The sequence below is a fragment of the Pithys albifrons genome, chromosome 27, assembly GCF_047495875.1.
Source record: "Pithys albifrons albifrons isolate INPA30051 chromosome 27, PitAlb_v1, whole genome shotgun sequence".
Lineage (NCBI taxonomy): Eukaryota > Metazoa > Chordata > Aves > Passeriformes > Thamnophilidae > Pithys > Pithys albifrons.
In genome coordinates, this window is record NC_092484.1 from 1992832 (window position 1) to 2016733 (window position 23902).

The 23902-nt window shown below is 51.4% G+C and overlaps 3 protein-coding genes across 6 annotated transcripts; 2 read left to right on the forward strand and 1 right to left on the reverse strand.

Annotated features, from left to right (window-relative positions):
- Nucleotides 1–2036: 2036 nt before the first annotated feature.
- On the reverse strand, nt 2037–4028 carry LOC139683197 (duodenase-1-like). The gene is made up of 5 exons (XM_071578075.1): nt 3939–4028; nt 3697–3841; nt 3370–3505; nt 2823–3074; nt 2037–2520 (listed from the first exon to the last, which is right to left on the reverse strand). Exons 1-5 carry the CDS (start codon nt 4000–4002, stop codon nt 2386–2388), a joined length of 732 nt encoding a protein of 243 aa, XP_071434176.1. The 5' UTR covers nt 4003–4028; the 3' UTR covers nt 2037–2385.
- Nucleotides 4029–7243: 3215 nt separating this feature from the next.
- Nucleotides 7244–10539, forward strand: S1PR4 (sphingosine-1-phosphate receptor 4). Of its 2 annotated transcripts, none has more exons than XM_071578086.1 (2): nt 7244–7367; nt 8221–10539. In XM_071578086.1, the coding sequence occupies exon 2, from the start codon at nt 8377–8379 to the stop codon at nt 9601–9603; it is 1227 nt and encodes a 408-aa protein (XP_071434187.1). In that variant the 5' UTR covers nt 7244–7367; nt 8221–8376; the 3' UTR covers nt 9604–10539. The 2 variants fall into 2 exon arrangements, with proteins under 2 accessions (XP_071434187.1, XP_071434188.1); XM_071578087.1 differs by having other exon boundaries at nt 8329–10539.
- A 903-nt stretch (nt 10540–11442) lies between these two features.
- On the forward strand, nt 11443–23258 carry NCLN (nicalin). 3 transcript variants are annotated; one of them, XM_071578092.1, is made up of 16 exons: nt 11443–11665; nt 14098–14288; nt 14477–14621; nt 15197–15291; nt 15521–15601; nt 15791–15894; nt 16310–16398; nt 16570–16709; nt 17111–17289; nt 17505–17592; nt 17695–17733; nt 17848–18011; nt 18616–18669; nt 18760–18838; nt 19328–19427; nt 20753–23258. In XM_071578092.1, exons 1-15 carry the CDS (start codon nt 11485–11487, stop codon nt 19385–19387), a joined length of 1689 nt encoding a protein of 562 aa, XP_071434193.1. In that variant the 5' UTR covers nt 11443–11484; the 3' UTR covers nt 19388–19427; nt 20753–23258. The 3 variants fall into 3 exon arrangements, with proteins under 3 accessions (XP_071434193.1, XP_071434194.1, XP_071434195.1); XM_071578093.1 differs by having other exon boundaries at nt 20758–23258; XM_071578094.1 differs by having other exon boundaries at nt 22972–23258.
- The last annotated feature ends 644 nt before the right edge of the window (nt 23259–23902 follow it).

Here is a 23902-nt window from a genome sequence, read left to right on the forward strand (position 1 = left end):
ATCTGATGTCCTTCTAAACCCAGAGCCAATTTTAGGCCATTGTCTTTGTGCTGGAAACTGTGGGAAACACACCCTCCCTTATCTCCTTGACTTCCAGTGGGTTTTCCCTTGCAGCTTCTGTTAAACACTTACAAACTTTCTTGATTTTCATCATGAGCCCTACAACAACAAGACTTCTTTCACCAGAAGCACCAGTTCCCAAGACCATGTAGTAGCCTTTGAGGACCCTCCTGCTCTCTCTCAGTAGGTGTAGTCTTGTCTAATGGAGCAAAATTGCTGTGAATGTGTCTTTAACACTGCATTGATATTGGGAAGAGATTCTTGGCTCTAAAGGGTGGGCAGGCCCTGGCACAGGTTGGGCAGAGAAGCTGTGGCTGCTCCATCCCTGGGAGTGTCCAAGGCCAGGTAGGACAGAGCTTGGAGCAACCTGGGCTGGTGGAAGGTGTCCCTGCCCGTGGCAAGGGGTGGGACTGAATGAGCTTTAAGGTGCCTTCCAACCTGAACCATTCCGGGATTCTACGATAAGAGCAAAGTTTGAGCTTTTACAGCTCAGCTGTAATGAAATGGAGCCAACACTTCCTTGCTGCTCTGGCTGACGGTAAATTTGCTTTCCTCTCTGCCCCCAGTGTCCCAGGGCAAACCCCGCTGTTGAGCTGAAAGTTCCCATTCGTGCAAAGACTGTAACTGTTGGAGCTTCAAGGAAAACCCTGACGTGACAAAGATTCATACTGCTCAGATAAGCAGCTGCAGCCTGTTCACTTGCAGATTTCCTAGCTGATAGCAGCTGTGAGCAAAAGCCCAAACATGGACCCTTCTCAGTTTCCCCAGGGCACCCTGGGTGGTGAAGTTTCCCCTCATCCCAGGAAAGAACTTGGAAGGCACACGAGCAGACATCCATGGCTGACCGCAGGCCATCTCCTTCCTCTGATGGAAGTGACTAGTGGGAGACTTGGAAAGACCATGACATCAGAGCAAGCACCCCCTTCCCTTGGATTGCACACGGTTTCTATATGTTTAAAATACCCCACTGGTTTTCCCCACCACAAACCAGCTTAGTCTCCTCTTGAACTTGTGTAGACATCTGTCATCCTGTGCCAAGCGAGCTCAGCAGCTCAGTTATTTACCAATGCATTGTCTGTGTCCCTCATCATCTCCTCCAGGGAGCTCCAGCTCTCCCTGTGTACAAGAGATGCCACCAGGCACCAGCTAGAACAAGGGAGATGAGGGCTCAGAGGGCAGGTCACTTTTCACCTGGTGCAGACCATGGGAGGAGTGTCAGACTCCAGAGCAGGAGTTGTCTGAAGACAGTGCTCGAGCATCCTCTGTCAGGCAAACTTGTCTCTGACCATCACCCAGCTGAGGGCAGAGCTGTCAGCCTTTTGGGTTTGGGCCACCACTGGAACAGCCTCTGCCAAGAGGGACAGAAACATGCCAACCAGCACACAGCCCCCAGCCAGGACCCACCCTTGCCTCCTCTCTGGGACCCTAAAGCCCTGTCCCTGGCATCTCAACAGCCACCTGTCCTATGCCAAGGGCACAGTCCACAAGAAGTCCAGAGAAGCCTCTTACATCTAAGACAGCGTGGAAGATAAGCCTGGTTACCCTGACACCCAGCATGCTGTTTGGGCTGTGCTGTGTCCTAGAGTGAAACATCTCCCAGGCAGAGGTCCCTGCAGAGGGGACAGCCTTTACTCTGCAGAGAATGGCAGCTGAGTCCTGGTACCTGCTGAAGCACCACGTCCTGTCAGCTGCTCCCAGGAAGGGGATAATGATGCTGAGGTTGGTGAATGGAGTGTGTGCCCATCTCTTTTCCCAGCCCATTTCTAAATGGGCAGCTTCACTCCTTGCAACACTCTCATCATCCCCATGACCCCAGGAAGGGCAACATAGCTCTTCTTTCCAAGCCTGCCAGCAACTCAGGATGCAGAGCTGTGACTGCTGGTGTCCCAACAGTCTAGCCTCTTGCTTGGAGCAGCCAGACCCTCCCTCCTTCTCTCTATGGCAAGGCCACAAGAAAGGCAACACACGCTGGGAAATGCAGCTTTGAGTTTACTGTGGGTGCTTTGAGTGCAGCAAAGTTGAAGAAGGAACAGGGTTATCTCTGAAGGAAATGGGGTCTGTTGTGGCACAGCCTCTTTCTGTGCCATCAGGGACTACCCCTGCTTCCACCAGGGTGATTTAACATGGCTCTGAGGCTGCTGCCTGAGGTGGGTGGGGAGTGGAACAGCAGCAGCCTCAGAACAGAATGAAGGGGACCCTCATGTGCACCAAGGCACTTGGGTTCCCAGGGAGAGAGGAGGGAGTCGAGCCTTCAGCAGGGGCAGGAAGGAAGCCACTGCAGTCTCCAGGGCCATGCCAGAGCTGGAGAAAATGTTGTGGCTGCTGCTACTTCTTCATGGTGTTTTTGATCCAGCGCAGGTAGTTGGAGATGCGGGTGTAGACCCCGGGTGGGGCGTTGTGCCCAAAGGAAACGATGCCTTGTGCCACGTTATTGCATACCAGGGGCCCACCAGAATCTCCCTAGGGACAGATGAGACAGACTTTAGAGGCCTTGTCCTGTGGGACCAGGTTTCTGCCTGGCCCCTCCCTGCCCTGTGGGGCTGTGGCTCTGCTGCTGCCCCACCTGCCCCTCCAGTTGGAGGAGCTGCCCCGAGCTGGTGAGCTGGGGCTCTGCCCCTGGTGCTGTGCAGGGACTGTGGTGTCAAGGCATCAGGAGAGCTGGTCCATATGGCAGCTACAGGTCAAGTCATTGTTGCCTGCCCTGGGAACCAGCTCCATCCGTGGCAGCAGCAGCGTCTGCTCCTAGAGAGCCAAACCCCTACCTGGCTGGAATCCTTCAGCTCATGGAAGCTGCCAGCACAGACCATGCCACTGTTGAGATGTGGGTAGAACAGGATGCATTTCCTGCGACTGTAGATGGAGACTTTGGTTTCAAAGAGCTTGTTGGTCGACTCGTCTTCATCAATCAGGCCCCAGCCAGCGATGACACACTTAGTGCCTGTGGGGAGGTCACTGCTGGTCTTGGGCAGTGGAATGGTCTTGACATAGTCATTGAGAATGACCTTTGATGTCAGCTGGGAGAAAGCAGGGATTTTGGAGAAGGTTATGAGCAGAAGAGCTGAAGGATGCTCTCTGTGGAGAGGTAGGGGAGGTCTGGGAGGACAGGTGGCACTGCAAGCTCTTCTGAGCTGCTGTGAATGCAACGTGTGGCTCCATGCGCTGCCCCAGTTCCCTCCCAGGTTCCTCCCAGTCCTGCCTCCAGCACCTTGGGCAGAAGCAGACTAGCAAAAGGGCAAGGATGTGCTCTGCGTGGACCCTGCCAGCCCCATCCCACCCTCTACCCCACTGCCCAGTGCAGAACTGCCTTGCCTTGAGCAGCATGATGTCATTAGACACAGAGACAGGGTCGTATTCAGGGTGCATGTGGTACGAGAGAACTCCCCGGACCTGCTGGGACTTTTCTGGATTGTGGATGTTGTGAGCTCCCAGGATGACCGTTATATTCCTGGCCACAGCAGTAGAGGGTAGAAGAGAGAATCAGGTTCGGTGTGACCCACCTCCCTCCTCTTTGGCAGGCAGGGGGAGGGAGTTGCACAGCACAAGAGGAAGAGGAACCGACTCCAAAATTGTTCCAGTGAGAGACCTCACAGGTTAGGGGAGAAAGAAGGGGATAAAGCCCCCATATGAAGTACTTACGCCATGCAGTGTGCTGCTGTCATCACCCAGTCAGGGGCCACCAGGAAGCCCCCACAGCCAGAACCATCTATCTTCAGGTATGCCATGTAAGGGTGGGAGTGGGGCTGTGCCTCATGGCCCCCCACAATCTGCCCCCGTAGAGCACCTGCAAGACACCCCACCAGAGCACGAGCCAGAGGCTCCTGAGCAGAGAGCCCAGACGAGCAGCCTCACCCCCAACAGCTTGCAGAGCCCCAGCTTACTGGCACTGGCCCAAGGGCAGGAAAGCAGGAGTAGCAGGGCCAGCAGTGGCTGGGGCTGGCACATCTCTCCCACAGCTGGATGCTCCTTCCAAGGGGTGTGGAAATCTGAGTTTCCTCGTGCTGGGGGCCTGGTTTTATACCCTGGAACCAGCTGTACCCAGCAGCCAGGAAACCATGTGCAGTGGGCTGATTGTGCTAATCAGAGCAGGACAGAATCCCTGTAGGTCTGTGGGCATCGCTGCCACCCTGCCCTGCTCGGTGCCCACGTGGCCTGTGGCTGTAACTGGGGAGCAACAGCACAAGAACAAAGGCCAGGGCAGAGAGAGGCTGGTACACCACAGTCCCAAAGCCTCAGGGATGCTGACCAGGAGAGGTGTCTTAGGGTGTTTTTGAGGCGTGATTTAACATTTCTCCCACAGTTTCTGTTTAAAGTTCTTGCCTTGAGGAAGTGCAAGGTTTTAAAGAAAAGCCACTTTAAAAAAAGCAACAAAACTTTGCCATTTAAGGTCATTCATGTGGTCTAGAGAAGGTGATCTTGAAACTTTCTCTTTCAATGTTCTTGTTTTCCTTAAAATCAAATGATGCACTGCAGAGACTCTTCCCACAGAGACCCACCACCACTTTCAATGAACTGGCACAACAACTGTGCTTGGGACATTTCTTTGAGCACTCTGAAGGGCCAGGTCTCCAGGGTTTGGTGTCAGCACAAGTCAGAGGGGCTTGATGGCTCTTCTTGGCTCCTCTGGGGCCAGAAGCATCCTGCCAGGTTGGGGACTGGGTTGTGCCTCTGAAGAGGACTGCCTGCTGGTACACAGCAGAAGAGAGACCACAGCAAGGAAATGCAACCACCCAACTGCCAGGAGAGATCAGTCATTTTTAAACCAGCACAACTCCACCCTTCCTGGAGCAGAAAAACACCTGTGGGCAAGTGGATGCCTTGGCTGATGTTGGGCTGTGCTGGGGCCACACAGCAGGGACAGGATGGGTGGGTGGGGAGGTGGGGATGTGGGGCAGAGATGAGGATGCCAGCTGTACCATGGGGCAGGCTGGGGGCAGCCTGGCAGGGCCTGCCAGGCAGAGCTCTCCACAAAGCTTTGCCCATGTTTGGTTTTTTGGTTTTAATCATAACATCTGAAAATACAAGTTTTAATCAGGACTGTGCAGCAGCACAGCAGGAAAACCTCAAAAGAAATCATCGATACTTTATCTTGCATTTGTAACTTGCTGTCATTTCCCTGCAGCTGCTCATGGCCCCCCACAATCTGGGGCCAGATGCCCTCCTGGGAGCAGCAGTCCCAGGGAAGGAGGGACTGGGAACTGGGCATGGACCCAGGGAGTTGGGCACCAGGCTGCTGCTGTTCTGACCTCTCTGGCATCCCTGACTGCCAACAAACTCTTCCCTCTGGGGTCCAGGTGCTTTTGCCTTCCTGTTGACCTCTGGAGACTTCCAGAGCTTCTGCTGCCAAGGTGCCTCATCTCAGCATCCACCAATACCTGCTCTAACCATGGATCTTGTAGGGGGTGTCCAGAGTTGCAGCTGCCACCCACAACTCTCCTGGTCCTTCCAAGCCCAGCACTCAGCAGCTACCAGGCAGTTTCAAGCAGATTGTAGCTTTTATCTGAAGGAAAGAGATGAGAAAAATGGCAGGATGGAGAGTTCCTGCCCCACTTCACTGCGAAGAAAGAACATCTGAACTGAAATGGCAGCAAAGGAGAAGTACCAAGATAAAGCTCAGCCTGTGTCTGTGCAGATAGCAATGGGGGGACCCACTGCAGGACACGAACTCTCCCCCATGGGTGCCCAGCCAAGCGGGGCCTCAATCCCCCCAGACTTGGGTCTGGGCACTCCACACTTCGGGTCTGGTGGCAGCAGCTCTGAGAGGGATGTGGGGCTGGATTTGTGCCAGCCAGAAAAGCCCCACTCTGCTGAGCCAGCTGCATGGAGGGCAGGGGACACAAGTGCCCCTCCCCAGGCCCCTCCAGGGGCAGGACTGTGCCCTGACCTGCTGTGGGGTGGGAGCAGTGTCTGAGGTGTATGGTGACCTGCCATGGGGGACTTGGGGGGCTGAAGTGTGGGGAGGGGCTGGAAGGGCTGGGACACAGCTGGGACACAGCTCAGGGAGATTCTCAGAGCTGGTCTCCCTCCCTGCATGCAAAGTGCCTCAGGGGTACCCAGTCCATTCTGCCATGGAATGGCCAAACAAACCTGGTGCTAGGACAGAGCACGGAAAAAGGTTTTTTCTCACTGGTTCTTGCCAAAATAATCAGTCCTGTGTTTTAGGCAACACCTGAAGTGCTTGTAGAGGGGGCATTAGGAAGAGCCTCCAATATTTTGCTGGTCTAGAGGACCTGGCACCCCGTGGGTGTGTTGAGCTGTCCCAGGTGCTCATCTGCCTCGAGCCCTCTTGCCATTAGAAGTGTTTGACTCTCACCAATTCCATGCTCTCCACAAATCACCCCTGCAAAGAGTTCCTTCCTGTCAGGATTCTCTGTTCTGAGCCCCTTTACATGCTGTCAGCTCTTTGAGAAGCTTCTTGGGGTTCCTGACTAGGCCAATTTCTCCATCCCCTGATCTTTCAGAAACACTGCACCAGTTCTGTCCTGGGCAGACACATTGACTGGAGGCTCATCCTGAAGCAAGAGCAAAGCAGGGGTGATATGTAAGGATCACAATGGCCCTTTGGATTCCAGCACTTCGCAGGGAATGTTGGCCCAGACCATTTTGGGGTGAGCTCTTTGCACTGAACTTGCAGCCCTGCACTCCTCTGAACTTGGCTGCACTCCCAGCCCAGTCATCTTGCTGATTTCCTCTCCAATCTTGGGGTCATCTACTGACTTTATCAGTGTGAGTTTCTTTCCAAGCTGCTGATAAAAGTCCAAAACCACAGCTGAAAAGGGTGAAGGTGGAGGATGGAGCCCTCAGATTTTGATGAGAACCACTCTTGCCCGCACATGACTTCCTTTGCATTTTCCACTTGTCTATGCTGCCATCCAGGCTAGAATCTCTCCACTCATCCAGCAGTGGACAGACTCCCTGGACAACATCCTACTTCCATGCTGATGGAAGTAGTCACCTCTCTTGGCGCTTGGCCTGGGGACCTCTTCTTGAATTTGTGCCTTACTGGAGTGAGAACACAGGTGAAAGCAAGGAACAGCTTCTGCTGTGATCATGAGTTTAAAGGTCCTCGGTCTTTCTTCTATCTATCTATGCCTCTTCACAGATGATTTGGGTGGGGTCCATCCTGCACAAAATGTGGTTGATGTTGTAACTTCCCTTTTTCAACTTTGGTAGGTAGAAGTCTCAAACACTTCGCACAAGGAGCTCTCCCCACCACCTGCTCCATGCTGGGCCTCAGACAGGGAGCTGGAGAGCACTGCCAGCTGCTGAACCTTCCTCTGGCAGCAAGAGCCTCACACCAGCCATGAGAGGTGAGTCATAAGGCAATTTCCCAGCCCTAGTTGAGAAGAGCAGCATTGCAAGGCTCTCTCCAGTGAGTTCTGCAGAGGCAGGGAATAGGTCAGTGATAGACATTAACATTACAGTCACGTTCAGATTCCTTGGTTCTGATCTCAGTGCAGCACCTTGTACCTTCTGCTCTGGAAAGAGGCAGCACCTTTTTCCCTCTTTCCCTTCCCGTGACCCAGATAAGGGGACAATTCTGACCCATCTCAGACAGGTGCTTGGAGAGTTGAAGGTGGAGGGTGCAGTGTCAGAGCACATGCTTAACTTTGACCAGCTGGTTCCCTTTGGACTGGGTGGAGCTGAGCCCAGTGCAGGATGTGTTCTGAGAAAGTGGCAGGAGCTGGGCCTGCAGAGAAGCTCAAGGGGTGACAGCATGGAGCTTCCTCATGAAGAAAGATGTGTCTGAGCACGGGTAGTGCACAGGGAAGCTGATAAAGAGGCAGTTGCCCCCTGCCAGGCTCAGGGGTAAATTTAGTACTCCAACAGGCAAAGCATTTAACATCTCATGCTCTCTGCTTTGGTGGCTCTTACTAGCACTTGGTTCTGTCCAGCCCCACAGGCCTTACCCATCGAGGTGGGAGGTGTTACCCCAGTTGATCCAGCCTGCTCTGACCCAAAGAGGTGCCCTATTTAGTTCATGTCCCACCATCACAACTCCAGCAAAGCTGACAATAGCCAGACCCTTACCAAGAAAGGGTGATGGCTGCTAGAAACAGTAGACTCTCAGTCACAACAGGAAACTTTATTAAACAACAGGAAGCCCATGCCTATGGGTGGACTTACAAAATACTTCACCCTCCTCTCTCCTTGCTCTTTCAGTGCCACAGGGCTCACAGACAGGGCTCTAACTCATCTCCACGGGCTGCTGGGTTCAGCACGAGTCTCACAGCTGCTCCAGCCCTTCAGCAGAGATCTGCTCTGCCCTAGATCCTACCTCCATCGTGCCTCCCTTGGCTGCTGACCCAGCCTCAGAAGATGGATGGTCCAGCGCTGAGCTGGCTGGTGAATCGCTCCCTTTTCCTTCCACTGGACTCTGCTCAATACCCTGAGCTTGGCCTTGACCTGCTCAACAGGAAAGGCTCCTGCCTGCAGCTGGCTGCCATGAGGAATGTGAACATCATCCTGCAGCACTACAACTTCACAGGCAAGCTGACCAACCGGCACTCTGGGGACGAGGGCATGGGGCTGGTCCGCACAGCCTTCGTCATCATCAGCTGCATCATCATCGTGGAGAACCTGCTGGTGCTGTTGGCCATCCTGCGGTGCCTGCGCGCCCGCCGCTGGGTCTACTCCTGCATTGCCAGCATCACCGTGAGTGACCTGCTTGCAGGAATCGCCTACCTCTCTAATCTCTGCCTCTCGGGCAAGAAGACCTTCCAGCTTTCCCCCCAGCTCTGGTTCCTGCGGGAAGGCATCCTCTTCATCGCGCTGGCTGCCTCCACCTTCAGCCTGCTGGTGACGGCCATCGAGCGCTACAGTGCCATGGTGAGGCCGATTGCTGAGAACGAAGCCAGCAAGACCCTGCGCTTACGCAGCCTGATCGTTTCCTGCTGGCTGCTGGCCTTCGTCATCGGGCTGCTCCCACTGCTGGGCTGGAACTGCCTCTGCAACCTCACTGCCTGCTCCGTGCTCCTGCCTCTCTATTCCAAGAACTACATCCTGTTCTCCGTGGTCATGTTCAGCATCATCCTCCTGGGGATTATCGGCCTCTACATCTCCATCTTCCAGCTGGTCCAGGCCAGTTCTAAGCAAACCAGTTCCCGGCACAGCCGCAAAAGGTCCCTGCGCTTGCTTAAGACTGTGCTGATGATCCTGGGTGCCTTCATCATCTGCTGGAGTCCCCTCTTTGTCCTGTTGCTCTTTGATGTCTTCTGTGAGACCAAGAGCTGCACCCACCTCCACAGCATGGACTGGACCTTGGCACTGGCCTTGCTTAACTCGGGCATCAACCCCGTCATTTATTCCCTGCGGAGCGTGGAGGTGCGTCGTGCTGTGGGGAGCCTTCTGTGCTGCTGCTGTGTCAGGGCTGGACTTTGCAAGCCTGGGAACTGCTTGGTCATCACGGATATCAACTCTGGCTCATCCACAGAGAGCTCCCTGCGCTACCGCGAGAGCTTCCGCAGCTCCGTGGCACTGAACGCTCGGCCCAGAGCGCCTCTCTCCAGCAACTCCAGCATGATGAGCAACCTCCCCAGCCTCTGAGAGGCCTTGGGGAGAGCAAGAGATGCCAGACAACCCCAATTCTTCTGGTCTTGGCCTGGCAGAACTGTAGCCTGACCCAAGGACAGCCTCACCCCAGTTGTTAACTAAGGCCAGGCTTTCCAGTCCCATCAGACTGACTGGGACAGGCATTGCTCCCAGGCTGGGAGTGAAAGACAGGGGCACATTTTAGGATTGATGCTCTGCTGAGACAACTGCAGTGCCTGGGTTATAAGTGTGTGTGCTCTGTGTGTGCAGACAGATGCTGTACCTGCCCATATGAGGGTATTTTGCCCCAGGGCACAGTGACAAACAGGGTGGGTATCCCCAACCAGATGGCCCCTCAAGCCCTTGGGTTGGCAGTGCAGCCACTGCATGTCATGCAGGGCTGGAGGCCGTACATTGAGTCTCCTCCTGCCCTTTACAGCCTTCTGGAACTGCTGTGATGGGCACAGCTACTGGGAAAGAATTCAGGCTTGATGTCTTGCCAGGGAGTCAGGAACAACTGGGTTTGCAAGTGCAGCTGTGTGCAGTTGTGGGGCAGTTCCAAGGCCCCCCGTCCAGGAATGAAGTGCCCACCTGCAGAGCAGCATAAACCAGGCAGAGGATGGCAGAGGGCTGCAGTAACAGCCCAGGCCCTCCCTGGAGTGCAGAGGCTGGACACTGTTCCCCAGGCAAGCGCTATGGCAGAGCTTACAGCCTGACAGCACGAGGTGAGAGCCCTGCCCTGTCCCTGGGCACCTGCAGTGACAGCCCTGGCACTGCCACAGTGACTGTGGAGCCTGGGGCCATCCTGGATCTGACAGGGACACAGTGGGGTCCAAAGACACTGCCAGTTTGTGCCCCAGATCCCTGCTCCTCTATTCCCTAATGTAAGGAATAATGGGAGCAGCACCCAAACATCCTCTCACGGTCCCAGAAGGTCAAAGCCACGAGGCACTGGGGACTCCTACAAAACCTTCTGGCTCTGCAGGAGCTGAGCTTCCAGCCCCTTTGTTCTGCAATAAATCAAGGTGATCTGAAAGCCCTGGATCAATTTTGCTGTGATTGTTTCACTTCCTGCAGGTCAGGTACTCGGTGTCTCCTGGTAATCTGGAACTTGGGTACCGCCTGGCACACGTTCCCTGTGGGTCTGGGAGGGCTGGAGCCCACCCTCCTGTTCCTGGGACAGGGGCATCACCCTGCTCACAGGGAGAGCAGCAGCCCCCCACCCCAAGCCATCCTGTCCCATCTCCCATCCCATCCCATTGCCCCATCCTATCCCATTCCATCCCTCTCATCCCATTCAGTCTCACCCCATCCCATCCCATCCCACGCCCTTCTACCCATCCTATCCCATCTCTCCCATCTCATCCTATTCTCATCCCACCTCACCCCACCCCACCCCATCCCATCCCACCCCATCCCATCCCATCCCATCCCATCCCACCCCACCCCATCACACCCCACCCCACCCCACCCCACCCCACCCCACCCCACCCCATCCCATCCCATCCCATCCCACCCCACCCCATCCCATCCCATCCCATCCCATCCCATCCCATCCCATCCCATCCCATCCCATCCCACCCCACCCACCCCATCCCATCCCATCCCATCCCACCCCACCCCATCCCACCCCATCCCATCCCACCCCACCCCACCCCATCCCATCCCACCCCCTCCCATCCCACCCCATCCCATCCCATCCCATCCCATCCCATCCCATCCCGCAGCCGCTCCCCGCAGAGCCTGGCGCCCCCTGCAGGCCAAGGCAGCGCCGGCCGCGACTACATCTCCCATGAGCCTTTGCGGCGGGGCGCGAACTACACGTCCCGTGATGCCGCGGGGGCGGGCCGTGCGTGCCGTGCGTGCCGAGCAGGCCGCGGGGCCGGGGCCGCGGCGATGCTGGAGGAGGCGGGCGAGGTGCTCGAGTCGGTGCTCAAGGCCTCGTGCCTCCCGCTCAGCGTCCTGCTCTTCGTGCCCGCCGTGCTGCTGCTCCTCGGCCCGCCGCCCGCCGCCGAGGCCGCGCACGAGTTCACGGTCTACCGCATGCAGCAGTACGAGCTGGGCGGGCAGCCTTACGGTGAGACACTGCGTGGGGCCCGGGCGGGCGAGGCCAGTCCGGGAAGGTCGGGCCGACGGCAGCGGTTCCTTCAGGGGTGGTGGGCCTTGGGAAGAGCCCGGACAGCCGCGGGGGAGCCGCGGGGAGGCCGAGGAGCCGCGGGCGGCCCGTGAAGGGCGGCCCGGCCCAGGAGAGGCCGCAGGAGCGCTCGGGAGGCTCTGGAGGGCTCGGGGGGCTCTGAGGGGCGGCGGCCGGGCCCAGGTCAGGCCCAGACGCGGGGGAGGCCGCAGGAGCGCTCTGGAGGTTTCTGAAGGACTCTGGAGGGCTCTGAGGGGTGGCGGCTGGGCCCACGTCAGGCTCAGGCGAGGGGGAGGCCGCAGGAGAGCCCCAACTGGCTGAGTTCCACTGCCCGATCTCCAGCACTGCCAGGAGGGTGCTGAGAGCTCCATCGTGGTGACCTGGAGGAAGCCAAGGACCCCGCGGGCTCCTGTCCGTGGCTGAGCATCCTGGGTTTCCAGGAGTCCAGCTGCCTCCTTCTTGCGTTCTGGGATGAGCCCAGTGTTGTTCTCTTGCCTTTGACTCCTCCACTGACAGGTTGGCTCTTCTTTGCTCTTAAGTCTCTTCTTATTCTCAGCAGGGTCTGTTGCTCCAGTGGCTCCATTTCAGGGTCAGTCCTTTTACGGTTCCTCCATTGTGTTACAATGAACTTTTGCCTTCTCCATTCTGCTGTGCCCAACCTGCTGATTGTGCAACACCTTCCCCGAGTCAGAAATCACACCCTGCTGTGTGAAGTGCTGTAACCCTCAGACTCCACCTCCGTGCACTCACAGACCCAGAATCAAAGATTGTTTCTGAGCCTTCTGCATTTATTTTATTCCAGGTCAGGGCATGTGCTCTGTCTGTGAGTGACTCTTCCTGAATTTCAGACTTACATTGACAGTGTTTTTAAGGTTCTTCCAATTAACTTTTTATGGTGTTTCTTTTTCTGGATCCTTTTAGCTTGGTGGATTGTGTGTTTTTTTCCTTCCTTCCTACCCACTTTGGGTAGCTGATGTTCCTGTTCCCTGTGTGTTCTGAGATGCCCTTCAGGATAAAAGCTGTTTGTTGTTCCAGCCAAAATGAAGAAATACAGGTTGCTTCTCAGCCTCTTCTGGCTGACAAAAAACTCTTCCCCCTGCATCAGTCATAGAGCCATTTAAGAACAAACTTGGGCTTCCTCTAATACTGATAGAATAGAGTTCTTTAAATGAGTGGTGATTAACCAGCTCTCTGTAGAGAAACTACAGAAAATCAACTTATCTTGCTGTGCTGTCAGAAAATTCTGTTGTGTCTGCTCTGCTTAGGTGCTGGAGGAGCAGAACTTTGGGTCCACACATTGCTATTTTTAGCAGCATTCTTTTGGAAATGGGGCAGGGTTTATCCTCCCTTTGAATTGTTTTCTTTCTGACTGGGTGCTGTTAATAAATAATTGTTTGTCAGAGCTCTGTGAGGAGAATTCACATCATGCCTTGACTCTGTTTATGGGTGTGTGGCCCTCAGGGATCTGTGCAGTGGAAGTACAGATTTTTCTTGTTTAGGTGATTCTATGGCCTTTGATAAGACCAAACTAAAGCTTCTTTGACAGAGGCTGAGGTGCCTTCTGGAGCATCTTGCTCCATCCCTGGCTGTGTGGGGGCCCAAGGTGGGAGATCCTCAATGCAGGTGCCAGAGTTACAGAAGAAGAAACTGAATTTGCAGCATTATGAACTGTGAGATGGATTTGAACCTCTCTGTACAAGATGTCCTTTTGGTCCTCCCCTGGGAGATGCAGGAGCTGCTGGCAAACCTACAGACTGCTGTTCTCCCAGAGAATTGCACTTCCATGTGGGGATTTGATATGCTGAAACTGAGAGTAGGACAGAGAGCGAGCAGTGTGGAGCAGGCTGCTCATTTGTCACCTCCCCAGCTACAGAGACCCGTCCTGTGGGTGAGCAAGAGCAGCCCTTTGGGTGACACAGGGAGTCCTGGTGTCCTTCCACGGGGTGGCTCTGCATGGCCTCCATCCTCTGTGGGCAGGGCCGATCCTACAGCTGGGGGTGTGGGAGGCTGTGGAGAGGCCTGGCTCTCTCCAGAGGTGTTGCTGTCTGCAGGTATCAGGTGCAGGTGAGCAAACAGCCTGTGTGGTTGTGTTGAGGAGGCAGATGGGAGGTGGGTGAGGCTGTCTAGTGCTGGAATAAGGGGAGTCTGGCAGGACGTGGCCACAAAGGTGTCGCTGTGATGGATGCGCGGAAAACCCACAGCTCTCTGCTCCTTCCCGGGCAAGGGGGAAGAGGCAAACTTGTCTTTTTCCAGGCCTGGCTGCTCTGAAGTTCATCAAACTGTCAGCAGGGCTGTTCTGAGAAGGAGCTGGGCTGGAGCAGAGGGGCTGTGATGAAATGACTGACAAGCCCCGTGTTGCTGTTCTCTGCTGCCAGGCACCAGGAGCGCCGTGCTCAACACCGAGGCGCGCACGGTCGAGGCGGACGTCCTGAGCCGCCGCTGCGTCATGATGCGGCTGGTGGATTTCTCCTACGAGCAGTACCAGAAGGCTCTCCGCCAGTCAGCTGGGGCTGTGGTGATCATCTTGCCACAATCTATCTCTTCTGTCCCACAGGATGTTGTAAGGGTAAAAAAAAAAGCTTGCTTTCTCTTTATTTGGGAGAGGTGTGGGTTGCTGCAGGACTGGAAGCTGCTGTTGTAATGCACAGCAGATCATATTTTGATTTTCAAACTTACCTACTTTGGTTGTTAATATTTTCCTGCCCTCTTTCCTGTTTAGCAGATGCTAAGTTTGTGTCTCACTTAAATCCTCAGCAATTCATGGAGATAGAGCCAGAAATGCTTGCTATGGAAACCATTGTGCCAGTCTACTTTGCAGTGGAAGATGAAGAGCTGCTGTCTATCTATGAACAAACACGGGCTGCTTCTGCATCACAGGGTTCTGCCTCAGCTGCAGAAGGTGAGTTCTAACAAGTAGGGGAAAAGTTTGAGGAAGACAGGCCTGGGTGCAGTCTGCTCTCTCATATGCAGCATGAACCAGTGTTCTGTTGTGGTCATGTTTATTCTGTCCTTGTCAAAGTGTATTGAGAGTCAGTGGAAGACAAATCCAGTGTAGGAGAGTATTACTTGACTCTATTTGGAAATAGTTGTGTGAAGTTCTCAGCTTCACACTGTTGCAAGTAAGATATAAATCAAAACTAGGTTAAAAACAGCACTGAAGATGTTAAGTGATGATGGTGTGTTGGTAGAAGCTGAAGCTTTTTGTCTGACCACAACTTGGTTTGGTGCTTCCATGTATCTCCCTGTAAATAACTTGACTGTCTTATTGAACTGCTGCTTATGGTTAAATTTAGGCCTGCTGGAGAGAAGGTTTTGTTTTAGGACAAAATGAAGATGCATGGTCACCAAGATTCTGTGTCATTGCATAGACACAGTGGTTTAAAGCTATTCTCTCCAAAGTGCAGTTAGCAAGGGAAATAAAGACATGAAACTCCCCCAGGTGTATGTTGCATTTTGAGGTTTCTTTTGTTCTAGTTCTGCTGCACACAGCAACTGCCAATGGCTTCCAGATGGTGACCAGTGGGGCCCAAAGCAAAGCTATCAATGACTGGCTTATACCCAGCGTGGAGGTGAGTTGTATATGGATTCAAACTGGCAGAACTAGTGAGATGACTTCTTTTATTGGGAATTCCTCAGACATTTGGAGTGATAGGGCAAGTTGGGGGAGTCTTGGCCAAGTAAGTATCTGGAGTCCTCAAACTGAGGCCATGGCAGGCTCAGCAGTTGTGTAGGGGGGTCTGTCTTTGTACGGGCAAACAGGAGGTGATGTGGAGTGACACTGCTCTCTTTCCACTGCAGGGAAGGCTAACAGGGCTGGGTGGAGAAGACCTGCCCACTGTTGTGATAGTTGCCCACTATGATTCTTTTGGAGTGGCTCCAGTGAGTATTCTTCCTTCCTGCAGCTCTTTTTTCCTGCCTTTTTTCCCATATGGCCTCTGCCCATGTGTCTTTTCTTGGCCTTAAGGATGTGGGGCAGTTACAAGTGGACCATGGTGAAGTGCTGTCTTGGAGCTGTTCTGGTACATGTGTAGGTTTGTCACCTTGTCTCTGTCCCACTTTGTCCTGCAGTGGCTGTCACACGGTGCTGACTCCAATGGCAGTGGCATCTCAGTGCTGCTGGAACTGGCCAGGCTGTTCTCCCGGCTCTACACCTACAGACGTACCCATGCTGGGTAAGAAACTGCCCTGTTTGTGCTTAAATGTGTGTGGCTGAGAACAGATGAGATGGGCTTTTGCTCCAGACCTGCAGGGTGTAACAAACAGTCCTTCACTTTGCTCTGTTTCCCTCTGAGTACAGCTGGCCAAGCTCTTTCCTTTGTTCTTTTTGCTGTGGCTCTTCCCAAGCTTGGGAACAAGTGGAGGGAATGATGTGGGAAGTAGATTCCATCCTCAAGCACTGGGAACTTCCCCCTTTTACTCTGTCCTGCTGTTACCTGCCTGTGTGGCATATAGGAAGTGTTTGTTAATGGGCAGTTTGCCCTGGTTGTCAGGTGCTAGCAGTTGTGATTTCACCAGCCCTCCAAGGCTGAGTAAAGGAATTCTTGGAATGCAGCGTGTTAACACTTTTCTGGCTTCTTTGATGGGCAGGTATAACTTGCTGTTCTTTGCATCTGGAGGTGGCAAGTTTAATTATCAAGGAACTAAGCGGTGGCTGGAAGACAATCTGGACCACACTGGTGAGTAAGGGGCTGACATTCCAGCATGTTCTGTGGCAAGTTCTGTATTAATACAGTTGTGTTAAATGCCTGTTATTAATTGTCAGTCCTCCTGTGACAATCTCCTTATGTGAGCCTTGCTTTTCTGGGATGGGAATCATAGTAATAAAGGTTTGGATTTTTCTCTTCCAGATTCCAGCCTGCTGCAGGACAACGTAGCATTTGTTCTCTGCCTTGATACTCTGGGCAGAGGGAATAGCCTTCATCTCCATGTCTCAAAGCCTCCCAAGGAGGGGACCTTGCAGCATGCATTTCTGAGAGAACTGGAAATGGTAATGAAAAGCATTTTTTAGGTACATGGGAACTTGGGTCTTAATATGGGGAGCTGCAGCTCTTCAAGAGAGCGAGGCAGATGTAAAGAAATGGTTTGCCATTGAAATATTTCATGTATTGTTTATGGTCACTAGATTTGAAGTGGCAGACAAATCCTTGTGTCACAGTCCCAAATGGAGCAGAGTAGATCTGCTGCATTTTCCACTGCACTTCCTTGTGGCCTGTAGTGATGTTAAAACACTGAAACCAGCTTTATAATGGCAGTAACTGCCCCTTACAGATGGAAGTGTATTTGCCTTCTGGAACACAGAGAAGTGGGTCTAAGGTAGACAGGGCAGTGCACAATGGGACAATGCAGTGGGCAGCATGACACCCCTGTATGGCTTGTCCTTTCCCTCAGGTTGTTGCCAGCCAGTTCCCAGAGGTGAAGTTTTCCATGGTGCACAAGAAGATTAACTTGGCTGAGGACATGCTGGCGTGGGAGCACGAGCGGTTTGCCATCCGGCGCCTGCCGGCATTCACCATCTCCCACCTGGAGAGCCACCGGGACAGTCTGCGCAACAGCATCATGGACAGGAGGTGGGGGGCCTGGGCAAGGAAGGCTGCAGTTGGAATCCAGCCCACACACCCAAACTGGCCTCACCACTGCTGGTGTTGGCCTGATGGTCGGGACAAGTGACAGAAACACTGGGAGCTGGGCTCTGGATTTGGGTCTTGCTTGATGCAGTAAAAAGGGTTGTTTCTGGAGGAAGCTGATGCTGTTGGCAAGTCCATAATCCCCTCTTTTTCTTTAGGGCACGAATAGACACTAAAGCACTGATCAGGAATACTAGGATCATTGCTGAAGCTTTGACAAGAGTCATCTACAATTTAACAGACAAAGTAAGAACTGCCCCCCATGCAATGCTGGCCAGACTTGTCCTGACTAACCAAGCTTGCTCTCACCAATACCCTGGGTTGATTTATTTTTGTTTTCCCTTGCAGGGAGCACCTGCAGATATGCAGATCTTCACAGATCAGATGGTGAGCACAGTGTGGTTTGGTAACCTGTGGGAAGAAAGAGTCTGGAGTCTGGGAGAAGTCTTGTCTCAGCACGTATGTGGTTGACTCTCTTTATTGGGTGGTATTTTTCTGCAGCAAATCCAGCAGGAGCAACTGGAGTCAGTGATGGACTGGCTGAGCAGTCAGCCCAGGGCTGCCCAGCTGATTGATAAAGACAGCACCTTCCTCAACACCTTAGAATATTACATGGGACGCTACCTGAAGGATGTCAAGCAGCATCATGTAAAGGCAGACAAACGGTAAGAAAAGAGATGAAAGAACCAGCCAGGGCATGCAAACTGGCTTTCCCCTCTAAAGAATTTTATCTCTGAGCTACAGCTTTTCTGGTTTCTTGGCATGTAGCTGGAAGGGATTGGTGTTTTCTGCTCTTCTGTCAGTTTTGGTTCATGCTCTCTGTTCTCCCAGAGAAAGCTCTTTACCATTCCTCACAGTACAGTAAAGGCTCAACAGCTCCCTCTGCCTGAAGAGCTTGTTTTTTCACTGTTTTAGTTCCACTGTTCCCAATCTGAGTACAGGAAAAGACTGAGGTCCCCTAGACAGCTTTGGTTAATTGCAGAAAGGCAGCTTCCACCCTCTCTTACCTGCTTGGGCTGAAGGAGTTTTACCAAACACAGGGAGGAATCCTTCATGTGCCTCTTGGAGACAGTGAACAGAATGTGCTCTGAATTGTGCCCTTAGGCTTTGCTTTGGGAAAAGGAAGACCTGATGATTAAAATCAGCTCTAAATCAGTATTTGAGGTGGTCATGCTTCTCTGTCTCTGGTTGGGTGGAGTTCCTGGGGGCAGGTCTGGGCTGTCCTTACTGCAAGGAGTGTAACAGAATCTGAAAAACTTCTTTGCACAGGGATCCCGAGTTTGTGTTCTATGACCAGCTGAAACAGGTGATGAATGCATACAGGTATGGAATTCCCTTGGGTGTGTTGGGCTGTTGTCTCACTCCATGGCAGCAACTGCTGTAGCAATTTCATGTGTTCTTTCCTTATGACAGGGTCAAGCCAGCGATCTTTGACCTGCTCCTTGCTGTCTGTATTGCAGCCTACCTGGGCGTTGCCTATGTTGCAGTGCAGGTAAGAGAAGAGAAGCAGGAGACAGATGGATTATTTTCCTTAGAAATCATGTTAGCTGCAGTAACTGATGTTCACACAGTCCCTGCACTAAAGCTGGAACAATAACAGCATCCCACTCTCAAAGCAGTTACCCAGAATGGCAGGCTGTTGTGATGTATGTCTTGGAGTATTTCAAGTGGCTGTGCTGAAGGCAGTCTCTTGCCATTCAAGTGCAAAACTGGTTTTTTAGAGCTGTTTCTTGTAGTCCAGGACATGCATAACTCACAGACCTGCACAAACACTTCTGTAAGCCATCCCTTCCTGTACAACTTGAAGTAACTGGCTTTGTTGTCATAATTCATCCAATCCCACTCCATCTGCAGGGTGAGAGTGCTAGTGGATGATTCAAACAAGGTACTGCATTTGCACATGGGTATTGTTTTAAGTCTTCTACTGAGTTTTCTGCCTGTTTAGAACAGCCATGGTTAATTCTTTTCCTTCTTTTTCCAGCACTTTGGTCTCCTTTACAAGATGATACAGAGATTATCCCTTAAAACCAAGCAGCAGTGAAGCAACAAGTCCTCATCCACCCAGCAGCACTGAGCCATCGGTGAGCCCATCAGGAACCTTCTGCCTTCCATTGAACCCTGCTGTTTCTCTTCCTCTTTCTCCTCTTTGCTACTGTATAGAGGGGAGGAAGGCATAAAGAAAATGAAATTTTAACTCCTGTGCACCTTTTAAGTGCTTTTCTTCACCTTCTTCCCCTGACTTGCACCATGTCTGTTTTCCTTGGCATTTTGGTGAGAGGCTCAGAGACTCCAGCAATTCCTGCAGTTTGATTCTGAGCAGCTTCTATGAGTGTAAAACAAAGTCCAGCACCTTCATGGACATGTGTCATACAGCCAGCTTGGAAGCTGAAGCCACAGAGTGATGTGTTATCTTTGCCCACAGACAAAGACTCGGAGCAGTTGTTTAAAAGAAAAAGAGTGCACATGCAAATTAAAGTGAATGCAATTAGCATGTTTCCTTATGGTACCTCTTCCTTAAGTTCACTGCCTGGCTTTAGGGAGGTGTGCTGAGCAAGCAAACAAGCACCTTCTTGCATTTTGTTTAGACTGCAGTAACTCATCCCCTTTTAGGAGGTGCTCTGTGAGTGATCCTGACTCCTGCCAGGATGAGGAAAGATTATTAAGATGGGTTTCTGGTATTAAGGTTCTTGCCAGGACAGGTTCTCTCCTGTCTCTGTTGCAGGATGTGTTTTGCTGTGTACTTGGTTACTCTGGGAGTTTATGGTCCTTGAACAGCTCACAGCTGCCACCATTCTGTGCTAAACTCTTGCTTGATTTTTGAGGGGTGTTCTGTAGTCCCAACTGCTGCAGGATTGTGTTCTGCACTGTTCTCTGTACTTAAACAAGCTGGTTGCATCAGTAAGAAGAGCAAGAGCAGCCCAGACCTTGAAAATATATCAGGGTACTGACTACAAGTCCTAGTCTAGTTGTAGTTCTGGAAGATAACCCAGCAAAGTTTGTGTCCTTCCTGTATTCTATTCTGTGTACATGAGGTCTCTTCACAAACCACAGTGACTACCTTTTTTTTATTTATTTAAACTACTACTTGTAATTAAAATAGCATATTTTATAGGGGCTGAAAAGCTATAGTGGGTTTGAATGAAGGTGTACCCCTTGGGTATGGAAGGAAAATTCAAGCTGGGCATTCTTGTCTGCACACAGCTGCTGTGCACCTGCTTGTTAGAAAAGGGGTTGTTGTGACCAGTCACTGGCCTTGGCCTTTGGATGGGCACCAAAGCACTGATTTTCAGGCACCTTTGTTTGCTTCCCCATGGTCTCCTTCTTGGAGAACCCTTACCCCATGATGTGCTTTCTGCTACTTTAAATATGTAGCAACTTGTTCTTTAAAAGGTCTTGTCTTTTCCAGGACAGATGCTGGTGTCAGCGGCTCCCCATCATAGCAGCAGCTGGCATGGTGCCAAGCACTCCTGAAATATCAGCCCTACAGGGAAACCTGCCTTTTTCTGATGTGCTCAGTGCTTATTTGAAATATGTCTCCCTGCATGCATGAACTGTTGATGACACTCCTTTGCCAAATGAATTTATAATGACTTCAGAAGTTGCTGGAGTGCCTGGAAGACAAACCTTGGTTGTTTTCCACTGGCTTTTATGCTCTGCCCTTAGACACTGCCTATGCTGTGCCATGCTCAGGGCTGGGCAGGTTTAGGACATACATGGTACAGTGGTTGTCTGAAGGACTCTGTAGGTTCTGAATATCTGGAAGTAGTTTGAGTCCTCCAGCTGCATCATACATTTCTGGTGTGTTAAACTTTGGAAGGTGGTGTTCCTTCCTCCTAACAATTCACTCCTTACTTTGCTGAGAAAAACAGAAAAAATTATTAGCAATCTTGCTGCAGCTTTGAATTGATGCACACAAAATTTGCCAGTAGTGGGCAAGAGTGAACAGAACAGGCCTGGAACATTCTTCCTTGCAGTGGAGTCTGTCAACCCTTAGTCTTCCAGATGAGAAGGTCAGAGTGAAAAACTTCCACCAAGGCAACCCAGTGTGGTTGCAGTTGTGTCCCTGTCAAGGCTGTAGCACTAAAGAAAACACTTTTAGCTCCATGTGATCTCAACAATGACCTGCAAACACTCCTGATGCAGTGCCAACAACCTAAAAGAAAGATGGATAAGATTAATGAGAGTTTAAAACCTGAAGGGCAGTTGGGACAGTACATTGCTCTCTCCCACACAAGGTTAATTAATTCCATAATCCTTTTGGATGCGTTTTGTGTATCTCTGGCTGGCTGCCTTAGGAAGCAGTTTTTATGACAGATAAAGAGTTCTTGCTTTTGATCAAAGTGCATGTGCACTGAAACATAGATGCTGAAATCTGAGATAGTAAAATTCCAGCTTCCTCATAGCTGGAACACAGTGTCCATTCTGGGATTGAACTTGGTCCCACATTGCCATTTCCACGTTGTTGTTTTCTTTGATAAGTTGACAGAGAAGCTTGCAGAGAGATGCTGGTGCTGATCCACACCAACACAACACACAAAGGCAGAAATACAACAGGCATTCTGATAAAATAAAAGTTCCCCACAACATTGCAAAGAGCTCTGTGTAGCTGATTCTTGTTGCCCTTATTCTTACCTCTCCTCCTCTTGTGAGGAGTTTGCCTGGCCTGTAAGGAAGAGCATGGAAATTGTATGTCCACATACACACAAGTGGCTAGCAGTTGATGCTTATAGCCAGAAAAGCATTTTTTTTACTATTTATCTGACTTTACCTGTTCTCCTGGTGCTACCAAAGTCTGCAGCTCACTAAAAAATGGTTTTCCAAGAGGGTTTAACTGAAGCTGTTAATGCCTTCTGTCCACTCCCACCTGCATGAGCACTAGTGGGGATTTTATGCAAGTAGTTTGGACTCTTGTAGTTCATCTCCCAAATAAGAGAGGTTGGTTTATTGTTAGGAGATAAGTACTGCTGTGCAATCTGAACTCCACTCTTGCACTCAGTGCAGAGAAGGTCCTGGAGCCAACATGGAATTAGGTATCTCACTGACTGTGGCTGAAAGAGTCACCACAATCTATTCTGACATTCAAAACCACAGCTGCCCAAAATTGTTGTGGGGCTTGGTTTTGAGGGTGTTTTGTTTGTTTTAAATCTTGCACTGTCATGTTGTTCATAGCACAAGCCCAAATCCCAGGCTTCTCCTGCACCCTGTGGCCAAGCTGGGTTTTACATTTCAGAGGCATTTAGTCTTGACTCACTGATCTGAAATGATGAAGCTGCTACTGTGTCTCAGTAAATTAGGCCTCTGGGTACTCAAGGGTGGGCTCCTGCTTGCTCACTTTGATCTGTTTAGTTTCCATTTGTAGTTATTGCATAGCAACTTCAAGGTTATAATCTGGAATATTTGCAGCTCAGGAAAAAGATTTGATTTATCTAGCAATGTTAACTCAATTATTTATCTCTTGTGTGCCCTAAAGAACAAATGTATATTGAGGTGAATATTTAAAAGCTAATAGAAAATTCAGTGCAGTTGATTTACATATTTTTGACTATAAATGTAATAATATTTAAGTATTTTAACATTTTTTCATTTTCTTATTTGTTTGTCTCTTTTTCCCTTGGAAAAATAAAGTGAGTGAGTAGGTTTGATGGACAGATTTGTCAGAGAACTATTTGCTGATGGAAGCTCAACAAAATGGAATCTCCTTGCATTATTTGGAGGAATAGATCCCTTTACAGAAAGGGAGAAAATGCATGTGTTTATAAAAGCTTCATCCCTTTTGTACAGTCAAAAGTAAAACAGTATGACAGAAAACATTTACAGATCCCAAGCATGATTCCAGCACCCTGAGGTGAGCAAATTCCTGTTTATTCAAAGGGTTTGTGCTGATGTGAAGCAATTAAAGTTTCTATGCAAGAGAGCTTTGATACTGTGAAAAACACTGTGTGCTCATGGAGGTTGTTATGCCACTGTCACTACCAAGTGACCATTTGAACACTAAACTATTTATTCAAATTACAAGCCTTGCATCCTCATCTCCATCTGTTCCTGCGCTCGCCCGTCTCCGCTCCCTCGCAGCCTCGTTTGGAGGCTGAGGTGGGGCTTGGGAAAAGGCCTCTGGCTCCTGGGGACTGTTCAAACTGGTGATGTCTCTTCCTAGAAAAGAAAGAAATGCCTTCTAAGTCAGAGAAAAGCTTGAAAAACAAAGGCCAAACCTTCAAAGGTGATGGGAAAAACCTCTAGGACAAGGCAGTGAAGAGGAAAGTGGATACAGAGGGCAAAGAGCTGCTCTAGGAATGTATTGTCTTTATACAGCCCTCCCTTCTACCTCCTCTAACTAACAGTGGCTTTGTAGCTGAGTGGTCTGTGTTACCCCCTGTCCCATCACAGCCCTCTGTCACACTGGGTGACCCACCAGGCCCTAAGGGTGGAGGGGCAGCTCCTTGCAGGGCTGGGTCTAACGCAGGCTCTGTCACCACGTTGTGTCAGTGTCCTGCTTCGAGGGGAAGGTCCCTGTGGATGAACAGGGAGTGCTATGCTGACAAGGAGGGTGGTTTGAAAC